Raw genomic sequence first — 17,521 nt, 5'->3', positions numbered from 1 at the left:
AGTAGCTGAGCTGTGTGAGCTCTCATCCCTCCACAGGGGGGCTGAAGGTTTCTCTGTTCCTCCCTTGGGCCGTGGTGACTGTCCTGAGAGAAAGGATGGGCAGCAGTGATGAGTGTCCACTGTCCCAGGCACACAACTGTTGAACACAACATCCCACTGGTGGTCTGCAGTAGGTGTAAGTTAGTGGAGAATTCCAGAAGCATTTTCCCTGTGTGCCTCCAGCCCACAAAGGGTGTTTAAAGAACATGTGATGGAGCACACCTTGGGAGCAGTCTGGCATTTGGCCTTCAGGCTGTGCCAGGCCAATGCTGTGCATCTGAGGCACCAACCCCACCAGGGACATCAATGTCACAGACCTGAGCAACTCTCCACTGTGGCTCAGCCTCACTCTGAACTTCGTTTTGTTTCAGGGGCTGATGGGAAACCCTGGAGAACATGGACTGAAAGGTGATAAGGTGATCTGAATACTCCCTTATTGCACTGTGTTTTAATTTTGCATGTGAAATCCCCTTTCTCTTTCTTATTCAGCACCATGGTACTGGTTCCCCTCTGGCTGTCTCTGCCCCCATCCTCCCACCCTGCCTCCATTCCTGACACTCCAGTCTTAATTTTAATTCCTTTGATGATATCTGCCCCATCCCCTTTTCCATGGAGTTCTAGTATAGATCAGTTATGCTCAGATCCTCTTTGGAGCTCCCAGCTCCCACTGATGATGACAGTAAGTGCATGATTATCTGGTGTTTGACTGTTTTTATGCTTTTATATTGGTTACATGATGTGATAGGGAGGAGGATGAACATCTAACACTGACCATAAATAAATTTATATAAATGCATTTAGGGGAAACATGTGATGTGACAAAGCAGCACTGGATCAAACAAACCAGGTGGATTGCCTGGAAAAACTGTTCTGTGTTAGATACCTCTGCTCCTGTTCAGAGACACTCACCTCAGTTTGACCTCCTGCTGAGAGGAAAGTGCCTTGCCCCAAACTGATATAAATCACTTGAGAAAGAGCAAAATGTAGAGAAGCCTCAATTGCAGTGATTTAGTGGTGCTGGCACAAAAGCACTCAGCTTGAGCTGGATCAGCATGAAGCTGTGTGTGTAAATGTCTCACTGTCACGAGAACCATCCTCCTGCAGATATTGGACCATAGGATTTATTTAGTCTGAAAGAGTGGGAGGTGCAATCATTTGTTGCTGGCTCTGATTGTTCAGGAGGGCAGTGGAAAATGACCATTAAATGTATTATCCTCCTCCCGTTGGAGGTTTTATTCTCTCGTTAGATGTTTGCTTTTAGAGGATGATTTAGCAGCCCAAAACTGCACAGGGGGGAATAGTGTCAAGCCAGTTGATTCAACTCTCCTTATATTATAGCAGCTCTTTGCCAGGGCTCCTGTGTCTGCAGTTTCCATTTCTCCCCTGCACTGCCTTTTCTCTTCTGTAGAGAGGAAGAAAGGGCAAAAGAAAGATTTTTTTCTTTAGGACAAGCTTAAAACACTGTAGCTGGTTTCTTGTCTCAACACCAGTTCCTAGAGCCCGTGGACTCTTCTGTCTGCTCCTTGGAATAAATAGTTTACTATATTAAGAATCACCAAGATTTAAATCATTGTTTAGCAAAATTAGCCTTCCTGGACATTAATCTCCATCACTTTACACAAACTGCTCTGTTTATCTCCAGTATTTCCCCAGCCACTGCTGTTGCAGTAAACCAGATGGTTTGCAGCTCTTCCTGGAGTCATCCAGAATTTAATGATGTATTTTACAGCTTCAGTCTCCCCACAGGATGGGTCATCCTTCTGTTTCCATTTCTGTATTTTCATGAAGGCAAGGAGAGGGGGCAGAGAGGGTTGTGCTGCTCTTACAGGAAGAAGTAAAATTACTGCATAACCCTGAAATAAAGAGTGGCCTAGAGAAGACCACGTGGGGTGATGAGTGCAGGGGAAAGGTGGAGGAAGCGGAGGAAATCCCAGCTACTTGTTCTCACATGAAGGATTTTTATGAATCAGGACATCTGTAACTTGTGAAGGACATGGCTCAGGCAAATACCTCTGGAGTTGTGCAGTGTTAGCTGCCTTTGTGCTGAGCACAAAGGGAGAAGAGATGCCCAGCTGAGGGCAAAATGAGGAGGGTTTTTTGCACAGTGACCTCCTCTGCATCCCACAGACAGGAAATATATCCCACAGACAGCAAACACATCCCACAGACAGCGAACACCCCTCGTAGCCGTGGGTTGGTCCCTTCCCTCATATCACCTTTCTGCTCGTGTTGGGTTACGAAGGGCCTCGGGGTTTCTGCTGCTGCATTTCTTTTTATAGGTGAAACATGAAACACAGGCAACATCCCATGGGCAGAGCCTGTTTGTAATTTCAGATTCTACATTCCTTTTCCTCCCCCATAAGCAAAGTCCTTGCAGACCCATTTCGTCATCTCAGCATCCCGGTTTTTAATAATAAACATGCCTGACCTCTTTCCTCCATATTTCTTCCCTCACTTTAAGGACACAGACCCCGAGTCAAGGCAGGTGAAAAGCAATGCCCTGGTCCTCAGTTCTGGTTTCAGATATTAACAGCCAGAGATGGATCATTCATGCCATGACATTTTGCTGTGCTATCTCAATAACACATGAACATCTTGTGGTCAAGTCCAGCTCAAGATAAAAGATGTGTTTTGTCTTCCCTGCTTCCTTCTTACCCTCTCCAATGCCCATTTCTCAAGAGTTGTTTGAAAGCTGGTTTTCCTGTCAGGCTGCCACTATCCCATTTTTCCTGAAGGTCAGAGATAAAGATTTGTTCCTGCCTTTTGCTGTGCTCAGGAAACTCTTTTCTTACAGTAGTCATTTTTTAATGTCCAAGTATTTCTTCCAAAACGGTATTTAAATGGCCATTTACTGACTGGGTAGAAAACTGCTTAATGAAAAAAAGTAATCTTTCTTTTTTGACCCTCAGAATAGATGATAAAGACAAACCTCAGAGCCAACCTCTCACTTTCCAGAAAAGCTGTTTTCATGCTGTCTTCTGTCGGGAGCCAGAATTAAGTAGATTTCAGTGGCTTAAGCTTTGGACTAAATAAAAAAAGTAGAAAATTCAGAGAAGATGAGAGAAATCTGGAAATGAGCTGGGTCATACAGTAGGTTTTTTGCCATCTTTATTGTATCTAATACACGGGGTTCATCTGAACTGAAGCTGTGTAAAGGGCTGATTGTTTCCATTTTGCATTGCCAAAAAAAAATAACTAGATGGAAAATAGTTTAGATGAAGCAAAATGTTGGTTATTTGAGTCAAATTAAAATATTTTAGGTTAAAAAACAAATGAGTTAAATCAATTTAACTTTTTTTTTTTTTTAGGAGCAACATTTTAATTTCACTATATAAAAGATTTGTTTTGAAGATGGTTCAGTGAAATGTTCTGGGAACATTTACCAAAACATTCAAGCAAATTTAGCATGAATCCATGAAGTGTTTCCATCATTGAATCTGCATAGTTCTTAATTATTCTTCTTCCGAAAAAGTTGCCTTTGAAAAGTCTTTCCCAAATCCAGCTTTAACCGTCCACAATTTCATTATCCCCTGCATGTTACCATAGTAGTTACAATTATTTCAGCTCTCTGGTAGCGGGTGGTTTTTCTGGAGTGAAGGAGACTTCCTCTGTCATCTCTCTGTAGACTTTGGCTCTGTTGCAGGACTCCATATGTCTTCCATGTGGACCATGTTTAAATGTATAGCTCCGTGCTCTGGTGTGGCTCGTTCCCTTGCTGGGAAGCCAAGTTCAGAGGCGTGTGCTGTGCATGGGACAGAGTTCCTCTAACAGCTATTTTTGTTGGGTCTTGTCATGGTACGGAGTTATTATAGTCATTCCTCCTTTGACTTCCCAAGTAGAATTTTCCTTTCTCTGCCCCATCATTGACTCATCCTTTGTTTAAGTAAATCACTAAATAAATGAGTTTGGAAGGGGCATCAGGAGGTCATCTGGTCCAGCAAGCTGCTCACAGCGGGGCTAAGAGCCAATGCAAGGTAGTCCACTGCTCCTTGGAAAATCTTCAGGGATACTTATTTTCTACCCAGGGAGTCAGAATTTGTTATGATGGTCCAAAGAGCCTACCCCTCCCAGGGAATCTCAGCCCAGATATTGGCAGTGAGATGATACTAAAGCGTTACTAGAAGTTACTTTTGTTTTCTTATGGAAGAGGATTGATGGTTGATGCCAGCACTAGGATATGCTCACAGAAACTCTGAGGATTGTTTTCTTTTCTATAGAGCCCTGTGAGAGAAAAGGTCCATTCATTGCAAACTAAAGTCTTCTGTTCAGCTGAATTTAACACTTCACCACCTTCACTGCCGCTGTCAGACAGAGGAATGTAGTCTCTCCTCTTTCAGATTCTACAGATACACAATGCTCGGGAAATCATAGTTTTCTGTCTCCTGCAGTTTCTTTTATCACTTTAGAATCAGGTTGGGAAATGCACGCTTTGTTCTGGGTTGTTGTTGCCCTCAGCATGATCTGCAGCTTGCCAGCAGTTCAGTTCTGAGTGGAGCTGGTGCTGAGGCTTTCACTGTACAAGAGCATCGACCTGGGCGTTTTGGCTGTTGTTGTTGCCTATTTTAACTCTCTGGTGATGTGTACCCAGGGTGATCAGGGAAGAGCAGGTGTTCCGGGAGATATCGGCTTCCAAGGAGACAAGGTAATTGTTTTTCTTTTCCCCTTACACAGCAGTATGTGTGGCCACCAGCTTTCTCAGCTCCTCTTAATCCACGAGGAGCTGGAATTAGCTGCATAGTTCCCATTTGGGGTATGCTGTGCCTTTCTTAAAATTCATGTCAGTGTAAGGATTTTGTTGTTAGAGCAAAAGCAGTTCTGCTGGGGGGTTTCTGTACAAAGGGCCACGTCTTCTCGCAGAAATTGGAAGTGATGGGGCTGATGGGGATGGGTGTGAATGTGTGTGGTCCAGCGGCTGCAGGCTGAGAGTTTTTTGTCTGCTCAGTGCAGCAACCTAAACCCTGACCCAGGGAAGCACTTAATGCCCTGTGTAACTTCTGAGCAAATGACTTCTCCCCTGTGTCTATGATATGATACTGACTGTGGCTGACAAATGTACAAAACACTGCACTGGAGGCTGCGTGGCTCTGAGCCACAGCCAACTGCAGCAGTTCGTGTGTCCTTTGGGGCTAAATTCAGCCCCATCTTCAGCAGAAACATCTCACTGACATTAGTGCAGCTGTGCCAGCTCCATGCAGGGCTGAGTTCAGCCCTAAAGAGACGTTCCTCTCTCTTCAGCAGTGGAGCTGGAGCCCGGGGAATTGGTATTTTTTTGGTGCTTCATTGTGTTCTGAAAAAAATGTGTCTCTCTCAGGGCAGCCAGGGTTTGCCTGGGGTCCCTGGGGCACGAGGGAAAGCAGGCCCCCTGGTAAGTAACCAAGCATCTTCTGCTTCCTGCTCTCCCTTTCTGAAGGTTCCATGCCCAGCTGCAAAGACAGCTTGGGCAGGGGTGTGCTGTTCTAAACAGGAAAGCCAATGGCCAGGAGCCAGCTCACTTTTCTCCATATTTTTCTGATTCCTGCAGGGAAAAGTCGGTGACAAAGGTCCAGTCGGGTTTCCAGGACCACCTGGCCCTGAGGTATGTCCCACCATTTCCTTCTTACATCCCTCCTTTCTTTGGTAACTTGTGCCACACCCAGTCTTCAGCAAACCCAGACGTGTCTCCCATTGCATCTGTTTCCACTTACCCCTCTCTTTCCAGCCTAGGGCTTCACATCTCTACTAGGGTACGATGGTACATGAGGGATGATGAGATAGGAAGGATCATGATGGGTCCATGACCTATTCTGCATCTCATGGTTTCCTGGTTTTTCCTTCCACTTTTTGTCATAGGTATCATGGAGGGATTTTTTCCATTTTTCCCCCATGAAATACCATTTGAAGTAGAAAAAAAATTATTGTCCTTATCAAAAAATACCTTAAACTTAGGATGAGCTTCCCCCAGCATATTGTCATTTTTTTCCTTCCTGAGGAACCAGGCAAGGTGTGTAAGATGCTGCTGGAGAGCAGAACAGCTGGTGGTCTGCTTTCCCCTCATCAGTGTTCTGGTATTTTGCAGGGTCTGGAAGGTCTGAGTGCTGCCACTTAGCAATCATTCCCCTTTGTTGCCATTGGAAATAACCACAGATTCCTTTGTTTCCTCTGTGAAGGGCTGGTGGGTGGAAAGGAGCCACGTCCTGGCGGCAGCTAATGAGTGTGTCAACACCTTTCCTAATTCCTCGCCTGCTCCCCTTTGTCGCCGAGGCTGCAGCTCCTCCTCAGAGCACTGAGATTATGCCCTGACTCATAAAGATTAATTAAAATCCAAATTGCCATTTTTAGCTGTGTGATGACAGGGAGGCCCTCGCTGCAATAAATCTTGTAAGAAGATGGACCTAAAGGGAGCTGCTGGGAAAGGCAGCTCTTCCATCAAACCCGCAGCACTGCTCCGTGTCCCATTGTCCCCCAAAGCCATGCCATGGCCCACACATGGACACTGCCAGCATGAAACATGTCTTGTCCCTTAGCTTTGAATTAGCACTCTCACAGAGGGTGACACTTATTCCACCTGTGCATCCTGACTGTTTCTCATTTTCTTCAGGGCTTTCCAGGTGACATTGGCCCACCAGGAGAAAACGGTCCTGAAGGTCTGAAGGTGAGTGGAGCAGAGACTTCAGCACTGTGTGGGGTTGGAAGCAGCCAGGGAAAACAAAGTAGTGGGAAGGGGGAAAGAGAGAAAACCCTGGAGGTTCCTGAAGATTGTCCTGGCCAGCATTTCAGCTTGGTCTGTTTGGTTTGAGGTCCCTCCAAGTGCAGTGTTTTCTTTTTTTCAAATCTTTTTTTTCTGTAACAAAATTGACATTGGAAAATGTCCCGTGGCTGTGAAAGAGACTTTCTCATTTTAATTGCCCTTCTGAGCTTATGTTTCTATTTTCTGAGTATCTTTTCCTTTGGCTCTTTCTCAGGGAAAGCCAGGAGCACGAGGTTTACCTGGGCCAAGAGGACTGCCTGGACAAGAGGTGAGTGTCCTCAGCCCAAAGGCAGATTGGATTTAAAGAACAAGGTTGAATTTTGTAGATTAATGCATGCTGAAATGTGTCTGCAGCTTGAAATCCTCTGGTCCCTCTGAAACTGGAAGCAAGTGCTTGTATTGAGTGATGAGAGACATGCAGAAGAGAAGCTTCCCCTAAGCTGTGTGATCCCCAGGTCCTGTCATCTTTGCTTCCAGTCACTGCTGGTGTCTGCTGATCCTAAACCTTGCACTGCCCTTGCTTTTAAAGCCTGTCCCTCCACCCCCAGATGGGTATTAGTGCCCTTTTCCCTGCACATCCCCTTGCACAGACATGCCCTGACCTGGCTTTTGCTTTCTGCTCCTTTTAAGTGCATTTTCTTTCAACTATGAGACCTGCAGCCTCCAGTTTTTCGTACACAGCAAGATCCCTCTGTAACAAGAGTGCAAAGATGAGAATTGCTGCTCTGCAGAGATACATCAGAGCTTGCAGCTCTCACTCATCACATCAGAACTTGAAGCTTCATTCCACTTGCAGTCATTAAGAAGGGACAATTGACCTTGATTTAATTGTCCTGAAGCTGCAAATATATTTTAGCAGCAGCAGAGAAGGTCCAAGTGCTCTGTTTATCCTGTTGTAACTCCAGTGATTTCGGTGTAGTTTCCCCTCACTTAGGCCAGTGTAAGCTGTTTGTCAGGAGTCATGAGACGTTGTGTAAATAATACTGAGCACACGCATGGGCAGGAGCTCGTTTTAATAGCACTAATAATTCTTAACTTTTTCTGGGAACTCTTCTGCTTGTTCTCTAAATGGGATTAATGCAAATGAGCTCATTTATTTGCAATGAAATAGGGGAAAAAATTATTCTAGGCAATTTACAAAGGGAACCGAAGCCCTGCATTCCAGGTTCAGGCAGGCATGACCAAGCTGCCTTCAATTTACTCTAGTTAGTGAGTGTAAGAGTAAGACCAAAGACATGGACATGGAGTTCGACACGAGCTGTGCCGAAGGACTGTGAGTGTGCACCAGAGCACAGCACTGTGCCCTTACTGCTGAGGTTACCCAGGTACTAGGTCAGGGCTCTGGATGACATCAGATTGGAAATGTGGCATGTTGTGGGTGGCTTGTTGGGGTTCCTGACTCCCAGTCCCATCCTCATCCCGCCAGTGCCCCTTTATTATGGCTGACCACTGAAATGAGAGCAGCCAGACCGTGGCTGCCAGGGGCACTTTTAATTTCTCTCTTGGCACTTGGTTTCAGACACTTGAGATAATTTTTGTGAAGCTTAATTGAAGGTCTCTTAGAAACTGTAGGTCTGATCCTATCGCATTAGAAATTGGTGTAGAGCCAAAGGAGAGGACCGAGTCCAATTGCTGTGTGAGATTTTGTGATAGCTCCATCCTGCAGCATGTGGAGTCCCATTTGAAAGCAAAAGGGAAACCTTCATACAGTTGCCAAATGGTTCTGTGGGAAATTTTGCAACACCCTTTTTTTTTTTTTCAGGGAGGGGGAGGATTGGGAGAAGAAAGAAAAAGAGTGGAGAGCTCTACAGCATTCGCATCCCTGCCAAATCAAATGATGCAGAGTCATGTCAGAATGTCCAGGGCACCCTACAGGCCAAATCCAGCCTGGTGTTTCCTTGGTCAAATTTTGGATGGCCTTCACTGGCAGGACTTGACTTTAAATCTTTTTTTTCTTGAAATGGGGAAGGGAGATGAGAAACCTCAGAGATGCTGAGCTGCCTGCTCTGAGCTACAGAAGGACTCAGTTGTTAAAGTGTGACAGCTGAGCACACAGCTTGTGTTTAGCTGCTGCTCATACTGCAGACATTTCATTTTAGCTGCCTGTTGAGTCCAAATTACTACTTTGTCTTTTATTTTAATTTCTTTCCACCTCAGGGAGATGAAGGACCCTTAGGACCACCAGGAGTCCCTGGCCCAGAGGTAGGTTTCGGTCATTTACTCAGTTATTACCAGCTCTGATAACCCTGCAATGGAATTGTAGTTAAATTAACATAAGGCTTCAAGCCTCCTGGTTTGGGAAGTAAACTGCCCTGCTATGAAATATTGTCATGTCAAGGGCTCTGTCCAAGTGCTTGATCCAGGATGGCTGGAAGTCCAGGAAATATCTTGCACAGAGTGTTGAGTTTATAACTTGCTTAAAGTCTCAGACCTTGAAAAACTCTCTAACATTTAAATAGTTCATCCTCAAGATGAAGCACATGGACCGGAAACCATCTCTGATGTTTCTTCCTTGATTTATAGTATTTTTCAATAGGTAGAAGGAAAAGCTGGACAGTCAGAGAGAGTCTTTTTGACCTCTGTTATGTATCACACAAGCACAGTTAGAAGAAGCAAAAAGAATATTATCATATCTGTGAGTTTGCCAGCTCAGGATTTTGTAATGGGTCTGTACAAAGCTGTCATTGCAGGAGAGTAAAACATCCTGAAAATTGGTAATAGGTGGATCAGAAAATAAACGTTTAATCTTTATTTTTTTTATCTTGCAATCATACAAGCTGCACCATATAAGTTCACAGACACTGCTGTGACCAAGCCTGCTGCAAGCTTTGGATGTTCATGGTTTTTCTATGTATTTCAGGGTCGATCTGGCAGGAAGGGATTTCCTGGAACACCTGGTCCCAGTGGTTCAAAGGTGAGGAAAGAGTTCATTTATGACCAGGAAAAACAGTGGGTGGAAAGGAGGAAAGGAAGAGGGAAATATCTTTTCTGAGTGTTACCATTCTTCGAGTGTTCATTCTAGAGAGTACAAGGGAACTGAGGGTTTCTCTTTTTCTCAGAATTCTGGGGTCTCAGTTTCTGCTTGTTTCTTCAGCAAAAAGAATGATGGAGCATTTTTTAAGCCATGTCCCTTATTATAAACAAGTGTGTTCTTCCTTTGATATTAACCAACTCCCCCCTCCATCATCTCCTCTCATTTTCCATTGCTCCTCCACGTTTTTGTTCTAAAACAATGCACATCATTCCTATCTTTGCTGCCTAATTAGCAGCAGGAGCCATCCCAGGGCAGTGCGCTCCACAAACCCACACTCAAAAGGAAAGAGAAAACCCAACAAAAACAACCTCTTCAAACAGTAAATAGCAAAAATGTGGTCTGGCAGCACATCTGGAGTATCTGCCTACTGAGAAAATACAGCTGCTGTTCCGGAGACAATACTGATCCGTGGTGAGCCTGGCCTCTGGATGGCCCATCCAGGGGCACTCCAACCACCTCTGCGTGCTGCCCTTATCCCTGGTGGGTTGGAAATTCACCTCCTCCTGCTTTTTTCACATTATTCTCGTGCTCTGAACTCCTTTATCCTGCAATGGGATTTAACTCACGTGAGTTCTTGCTCTGGTTTCATTTGGATGCTCCATGTGACAGTAGTTGTCCCTGTTTAAGATTTTCCAAGAGCAGAATCAGGGTTCAGCATTGCCTGGGAAAATTTAAGTCTTTTATTACTGTGACTCTTTCACTAGCAAGTGAATTTTCTTGGATCCCTTCTCCTCTGTTGTTCAGGAACACCACCTGCCTATGGGATCTGCACTCTTGCTTTCCTTAGATCCTCAAATCCTCTGGTTAATCAGAGGCCATTCCTACTCTTTTCCTTCTGCTGGTGTGTTTCTGTCTTCATCTGTGTTTTACTCAGTCATTCAGATTGAGATATTATGGGTCAGAGACACCCCAACTTCAGGAACATCCCTGATGGGAACTCATGCCTTATTAAACATTGGGATAAAGCAACCAGGACTAGGTTATGCCACAGGACAGTAGACAGCTTATGTTTCAATGTGGTTCTCTGAAGGAGACCTACAGCAGGACCAGCTGCTTTGGGAGCATTTCCCTCCAGAACAACAAGTGTTTGCTCCATGTTTGTGTCAGCTGTGTTTCTTGCTTTGAATTATCTTTCAAGTCACAGTTGGTTTTGCAAGAATGTTTCTCACAGATTGTCCACGATTCAAACACAGCAGCCCAAATCATGGGTGTACAAAGAATCATGTTATACTGAGGGCGTGACTGGCAGCACCAAGTAACCCATGTGTCCTGTCTCCTTGTCCTGCAGGGTGAGCCAGGAAACCGTGGCCGACCAGGGAAAGTTGGTGAGCAGGTAAACTCCTTATTTTCTTTGTCTGTTTGGCAAACTCCTGTGTACAGTGTCTCCTGAATGTCCAGAGCAGAGGCAGAGTACGGTGGGCAGGGGCTTCTGGCCACCTCAAAGCTGTCCATAGCCCCTGTGCTCCAGCTGGGTGCTCTGAGGGGAAGAGAGGCACCAAGCTGCATTTCATTGTACTTCCATAGAGAAGGTTCAGCTGGGGCAGCCCATCCCATCCCTGAAGGCTTCAGGGGAACCACAGGCATCAAGGAAAAAGAAACAATTTTTCCCATGTCTCTGTGATTGAAACCAACCAACTTGTCCACCAACAACCCTGAAATTGCAGCCGTGGAGCCTCCAACATGTTCTGTGCATTCCCACATGACCACACCAAGCTGGCTGTGGCAGCCAGCCCTGGCAAAGCGGGTGTTACATCTCACCACAAATGTCCTTCCCAACACTTTCCCTGCTGGATGGTCAGCCAGTTGGGTTTTGTTTAGCTTGCCAGCCTCTCTGGCTGTCCTTTCTCCTGTATGTAACAGCTGGGGATCGCTTCTTTCATGGTTTTCTGACCAAGCAAGTCTAAGAAGCCAAGGTAGACCTTTTTCAGTACCAGCAACCTGATGAGTCTCAGTATATGTCAAGAGTGATTATTTCTATTTGGAAATTAGAGACATTTCTGTATTACTGTTGTTAATTTGCTCGTGAAGAGCAACTACTGAAGGAGCAAAGTTGTTCCCCATGTCTGAGTTCTAGATGCAGTTTTATCAGATTGTGCATTATCCCAGGCAACACCTTCCAGTCCTCTGTTCCTCAGTTTCCCCTTTTGTGGAAGGTGTGAGACAGCCCTGAACTGTGCTTAGTCCAGTGCCTCCTGTTCTCAGGCACCTGTGGATGCTGTTAAAAATGAATATTTAGAAGTGCTTTGAGATCCTTAACAAGATGTTGTCCTTGAAGGACAAAGCATCATTAGGATTATTATTCTTTAACATCCCTCAGGATTGACCTTGGATGAGAACTGTAGGCACTGTTCATTGAAAAGAAAACACAGCTGGCCTCTGCTGACACTGAAACCAGCACAGTGGTAGGAAAACTGCCTGTGTTATTCTTAGTCAATTAGTCTCTGTCTAGAAATATCACCCAAGAAAGAGTTTCCATTTCCGAACCAGTCAAGTCATTAGAACAAAAACCTCTCACCAGATTAATGAGAAATAACATCCTTTCCCATCACACCTCTGCTGAATGATGCTGGAGTGTCAGGGTTTCAATCTTCCTTCCACTTAAACTTCAGCAGTTGGTGTTGGGACTGAGTTTGTTTTTTCCAGAGCTCTAAGAGGTTGAGCTACCCAGGTCACCTGGCATTAAAAGACACCATCACCTCACCTTGTTATCTCTCATGGATACCTTGGTGTTTTCTGTTCCACAATAGGAGTGGTCACTCTTTTCAGTCCTCCTGCTCTGCCCACCATATGGGTTCTCTCAGAGTGGAAACCCTTGGCTTAACAACACGAGATCAGCCATCCATCTCATTGGAACTTTCTTCCCTTTCTCAGGGACATATGTCTAGGAAGACATGGGAGTGTCTGTAACATTTTCAGTGATCTTTGAGCTTTCATTGAAAAATGAGGTTTTAAGCCACAGGGCAGTCCCTGATGCACTGTTTTTCCATTGCAAGGACACAGACTCGGGAAGTTCATTCATGAGATGCTTGTTGTCTTCATGTGCTGGAAGGGTTCCAGCTGCTGGGTGCCCCAGTACCCTGGAAATGTGTGGGTTAACCCTTCCTTGCCTGTAGATGGAGTCAGAAGAATATGAAGAGGAATACAGGGCCTCTGGCCAAGGCCACCAGCCTTCCTGTCCCAGCGTTGGGAATGCACAGCAGGAGGATGTCACCGAAGTGTCCATGCTGAAGGTCAGACAGCCCTGTGGGAGAAGCAACACCCTGCAGCAGACAGGATGGCAAACTGGAGAAGGGGGCTACCCAAGGACCCCCTGCTCAGCACTAGAGACTGGAAATACCCATGAAGAGTTGTGCCCATGAAGAATACTCATGAAGAATACCCGTGAAGAGCTGAAAGAGGCTTCATTTGACTAACATCCTTTATGGAAATGAGGAGATCCTGTCACAGCAGGAGCAGCTGTTTGAGTCCCTCCCCCTGCACAAGAAGTGACAGCCCTGCTCACTCGCAGGGCAGTGTCAGGGTCAGCCACGCACCTATCTCACTGTGCTGGGAAGGGCAGTCACCCCATGGCCCCTTGGGGGTCTCTCATCCTTTAAGGGGGAAGCATGTTGTCCCAATACCAACATTCTAAAATAATTTGCCAAAGGACACCAACGCCATCAGTTATCTCCTTAATGTGTTTTCCCTTCCAAAGGAGGAGGGGGAGATACCTGTTGACTTGGCCAAGGTCAAGTGGGTTACCAAGAACCGAGCAGGGAATTGCAATGGCCTTTCCCACATCTTAGAGCTGCGCCTTTCCCACCACATTTACCTTCCCCTCTGGAGCGTCTCTGACCTCCAGGCCTCTCCTTCAGGGATTTATGGGCACTATGGTGTTCATGGCCCCTGTGATGGGACACGGTGTTTTGACAGCGTGTCTCCACCTTCCCTTCCCTCGCGGCAGGAGCCCCACGCGGCCCCAGGGCACGGCTGAACCCGGAGCACAGGGGGTTAAACCACATGGCTGTTCTTTGCGGGTCAGAGCGTCCTCCCTTAAACTGTGATATTTACTGTTTTACTTTCCCTTTCTTTCATCTGAATGGGAGGATTGTACATTTACTCCCTCCCGTCCTTTGTCCCTGGTTTGTTTTGTTTTGAGTTCTAGCGAACCAGTAAAACAGAAAGGCCGTGATCGGTTCCCGCTGGGAGCGACTGGCGGTCCCGTCCCTGGGAGACCCTGCTCACGCTGGGCTCGCCGGTCGGTTGTTTCTCTCAAATGGGCTATGATTTATTCAAGGCTTCATTGCTGACTTGCTCTCTGTTGATGGAGCCAAGAAGGGGGGCTTAATTATGACAGGGCTGGACAATAAATGGGGAAAGCGAGACAGGAGTTAGGAATTACAACCCACCAGTCCCCCCCTTTCCTTCCCCTCAAGCCCCCAGCAACTTTTTAACAATCTCCATCCCTTTTCCGCCATGCCCTTGGCTGGGGAATACAGCAGACTGAATCACGAGTGACATGCTGAACTCCCCGTCTAATATAAATGTTTTACATTCTTTCCTGTATACTGTGGGCCTTTATCCGGGCAGCCACCGCTGCTGGGACTTCACGTGCATCATTACACACACTGCCTGGAGTCGTGTTCGATGCAGGCCCTCTTTTCAACCCTGGGAACCTGGGAAAAATATGTTGCGCCGGAGCCATTTCAGTGTAATGGCCACAATCCATGTCTGCTCCGATTAAACGTTTGCCGTCGGTGGCTTTTCTGGTTCTTAAAACCTAAATGTTTTTGTGTTCAAACCTAAATCTCCTCGTGTTCCCTTTAGTGTCTATATCCCATTTTGGCCGGCGAAGAACGTCATTACCCAATCTCCCCCAGTTGTTTCATATACTCCCAATAATTTACTGAGATTTATTTGGCCTAGACATATCTATCTCGATTTGTGTCTGCTCACAGACACAGCAAGGTCAGTTAATTTAGCCCAGTGCAGACAGTGCTGGCTGCAAACACCACAGAGCTACTGTGCTGGAAGCCTGGCCATGCTGCAGGGTCCCTGCTCTGCTGTGGGATGCTCCTCTTGCTGGGCACACAGGGAGCAGGGACATCTTCCCCCCAAGCAGAAACATGATGCACCAGCATAGACAGAATTTTCCCTGGTTTTGGAGTGAAAACCAGAAATGTTGGCTGTGCTCTCCTTCCACCCTGATGTTTATCCATGCAGCAGGTTCATGTTTCTGCACAAGCTGCCGTAACAAACAGCACATCTGTGACAGCAAGAGGGGTCTCAGGAGTTTGTTGGGGCTGGGGGGCTCTTGGCTTGCTGCAATCCCTGCAAACCCATCTGCAGAGCACCAGCAGACTGCCTTGGGAAGCACCACCAGTACATCTCGCTCCATGACCCAGATTCCTTAGAGACTTTTCAGGGTGGAAGCTGATGCTGCCATGGACAGTGTGTCAGAAGATTGGCCTTCAAGCCTGACCTTGGATATGGAGGGCCCCTCAGAAGGGCTTTTGAAACAGTCTTGTTCTGAATGGTACCAACACTTGCTGCAGAGCAGGGATCTATCTTATTCTGCTGGGACTGACTTGAGCAACCAGAAATATCTTAAAGAGCATCTTCCCAGGAGAGACAATCCTGCAGTTTTCTGAGAAATTGGAAATGAAACAACAGATCTATTTTCTTGCCATATTGTCTATTTTTGCCTAGCAATGCATTTCCTGTGGCATCTCATTTCTTTGCCTTAATGTTTGCCTTCTTCATAGCCTTGAGCTGCAGGAAAATTTCAGTAACTGGATGCAGTTGATTGTCTGCACTTGTGTCTAATCGAAAGGATCACTGATCCAGCAGCCTTCAGCGATGCCACCCGGTGGCAACCTCGCATAGGCAGATATTGCAAATTTTCCTGCTCTTCCTTTGGTTCCTGTGTCTTGTCCATGCAGCCTGGCTGTGATGGCACCCTTGTGCTCTGAGACAGCCTCAGCTTCAGACACAAGGACTGATTCAAGTAAAGACTGTTTCAGCGTTGATGTCAAAAGGGTTGGTGACAATCAATCCCTGGATATTTCCATTATGGTGCAGTGCCACACCGGTCCCCCGGACACCATCTCTGCATGAATTTCCAACACAAGCATCTAACTCCAGGCTCTGATGTCCCCACTGAGCTCTTTGCCTTCTCTCGTGAGTTTTTCCAAATACTTTTCACCTGGATGTTGCTCCCATGCCAGAGTGACAAGTGCAAACTCAGAGCAGAGTGTGTGGCTGCTCCCTGCAAGAGGTGAAGCCAGCTGCGTGTCTGTGAGCAATGCCTCTGTTGAGCCCCTCAGCATGTCTCAGCGAGGAGCTCCTGTCTCCAGAGATGCTCAAAGGATGGCTTTTAATTGCACCACATGAGGAATGTTAATGCATGAAGCCTCTCAGTGTTCAGAGTCATCATCAGACACTGTTCTCTCTAAAAGTCATCCGAGAGTGACCCATATTGTGTCTTCTGTCTCAGAACGGGTCTGCTGAGCCTCACGTATGTGGGAGAATGATGAGGCTGGTTATTTTGTGCTGTATCTCTGCATTGTGAATGTAACTTCATGGGGAGGGAGAGGCTTTTGGTGGCAGGAGTTGCACAGCCTGTGAGCAGCTGCTCTGGGCGCTGGGTGCTCCTCTGTACCTGGGCAGTATCAGCTCACCTGTCACTGCACGGGTGCAGACAGACCCACAACGATGCATAGGCTGCAGAGAGCTTGTCTACAAACTGCACACGTGTCAGGCCAGCTGGGAATGGGGAAAGCAATGCAGCAGGAGTACAGAGAGGAAACTTTTCCTTCTTTTCTCACTGTTTCCCTCAGAAAGGAGACAGCGGGGCGAAAAGCTCACCCTCTTCTGACATCACATTCCGGAAGTTGCCCTTGCTGGTGAAGCTTTTCTCCCGTTGTGTTTGTTCTTGCATAGAGGAACTTCACAATTTATCTTGAAGATTTCAAGTTATTCTAAAAAAAAGAAAGAGGAAGAGCAGGATGGTACCACTGGAGAATCCATCTCCTGGCTCTGACTTGCTCAGCAACCACCCACCAGCACTGATCAGACTGTTGCCTAAAATCAAACAAGCTGGGGCACGGCTTCATTTGATAGCACCCATGCCAAGTGTGGGCAGGTTATGAAGTGTTTCAACAGGAGGTGAATCCCTTTAAGTTACAGACTCACTGGAGGAGCTAAATATAGATATCTGTCTCCCAGTGACCCTTGCTGGGGCTCAGGACAAGGCCATGAGAACTGTGTAGTGAGAGCGAGCGCCTGTGGTGACAGAGGGGACAGTCCCTTGCATCTCCAGAGCCAGAAACCACTGGAGCTGGTAGGGAGGCTGCTGTATTTTAATTCTCAGGAATCCTAGCTTGAGATTGTATCTGTTTCCATCTTCCTAATTAAAAGCAGTTCTGTTTACTTCTTCGTTATCCCAAACGTTTTTAAATCCCAAGTTTAGGCTGGAGTTTTTTTCCAAGATAGTTTCTGAGCAGTGTGCTGGATCCACTGCCCTGCTGGCCCCTGTGGCTGAGGAGACCTTTATTTCCTACTGGCATCCCAGCAGCATGACACTATCCAGGGCAAAATTACTCTGCACAAAGGGCTTGGATTAACCCAGAGGAAGTCTTACCCAGTCCAGCAGCTAAAATGATGGCAAGTCTCTGTCTCTGTGCAACCCAGGAGCTCCTGCTATCGATGCTCTTGGAGAGGCTGCGCTGGTGTCTCAGGAA

General features: G+C 46.5%; 1 protein-coding gene across 2 annotated transcripts in view; it reads left to right on the top strand.

Moving 5' to 3' along the window:
• COL27A1 (collagen type XXVII alpha 1 chain) overlaps positions 1-17,521 on the top strand; it is a 145,805-nt gene that overhangs the window by 70,101 nt on the left and 58,183 nt on the right. For both annotated transcript variants that reach the window (XM_064677080.1, XM_064677081.1), the window contains exons 16-24: positions 411-455; positions 4,628-4,681; positions 5,351-5,404; positions 5,561-5,614; positions 6,617-6,670; positions 6,981-7,034; positions 8,924-8,968; positions 9,627-9,680; positions 11,089-11,133. In XM_064677080.1, the coding sequence (XP_064533150.1) occupies positions 411-455; positions 4,628-4,681; positions 5,351-5,404; positions 5,561-5,614; positions 6,617-6,670; positions 6,981-7,034; positions 8,924-8,968; positions 9,627-9,680; positions 11,089-11,133 (459 nt within the window). The remainder of the gene's footprint in view (positions 1-410; positions 456-4,627; positions 4,682-5,350; positions 5,405-5,560; positions 5,615-6,616; positions 6,671-6,980; positions 7,035-8,923; positions 8,969-9,626; positions 9,681-11,088; positions 11,134-17,521) is intronic.

Source organism: Pseudopipra pipra, chromosome 20 (assembly GCF_036250125.1).
Source record: "Pseudopipra pipra isolate bDixPip1 chromosome 20, bDixPip1.hap1, whole genome shotgun sequence".
In the NCBI taxonomy this organism is placed as follows: Eukaryota; Metazoa; Chordata; class Aves; order Passeriformes; family Pipridae; genus Pseudopipra; species Pseudopipra pipra.
This window is presented reverse-complemented; position numbering and strand designations above follow the sequence as displayed.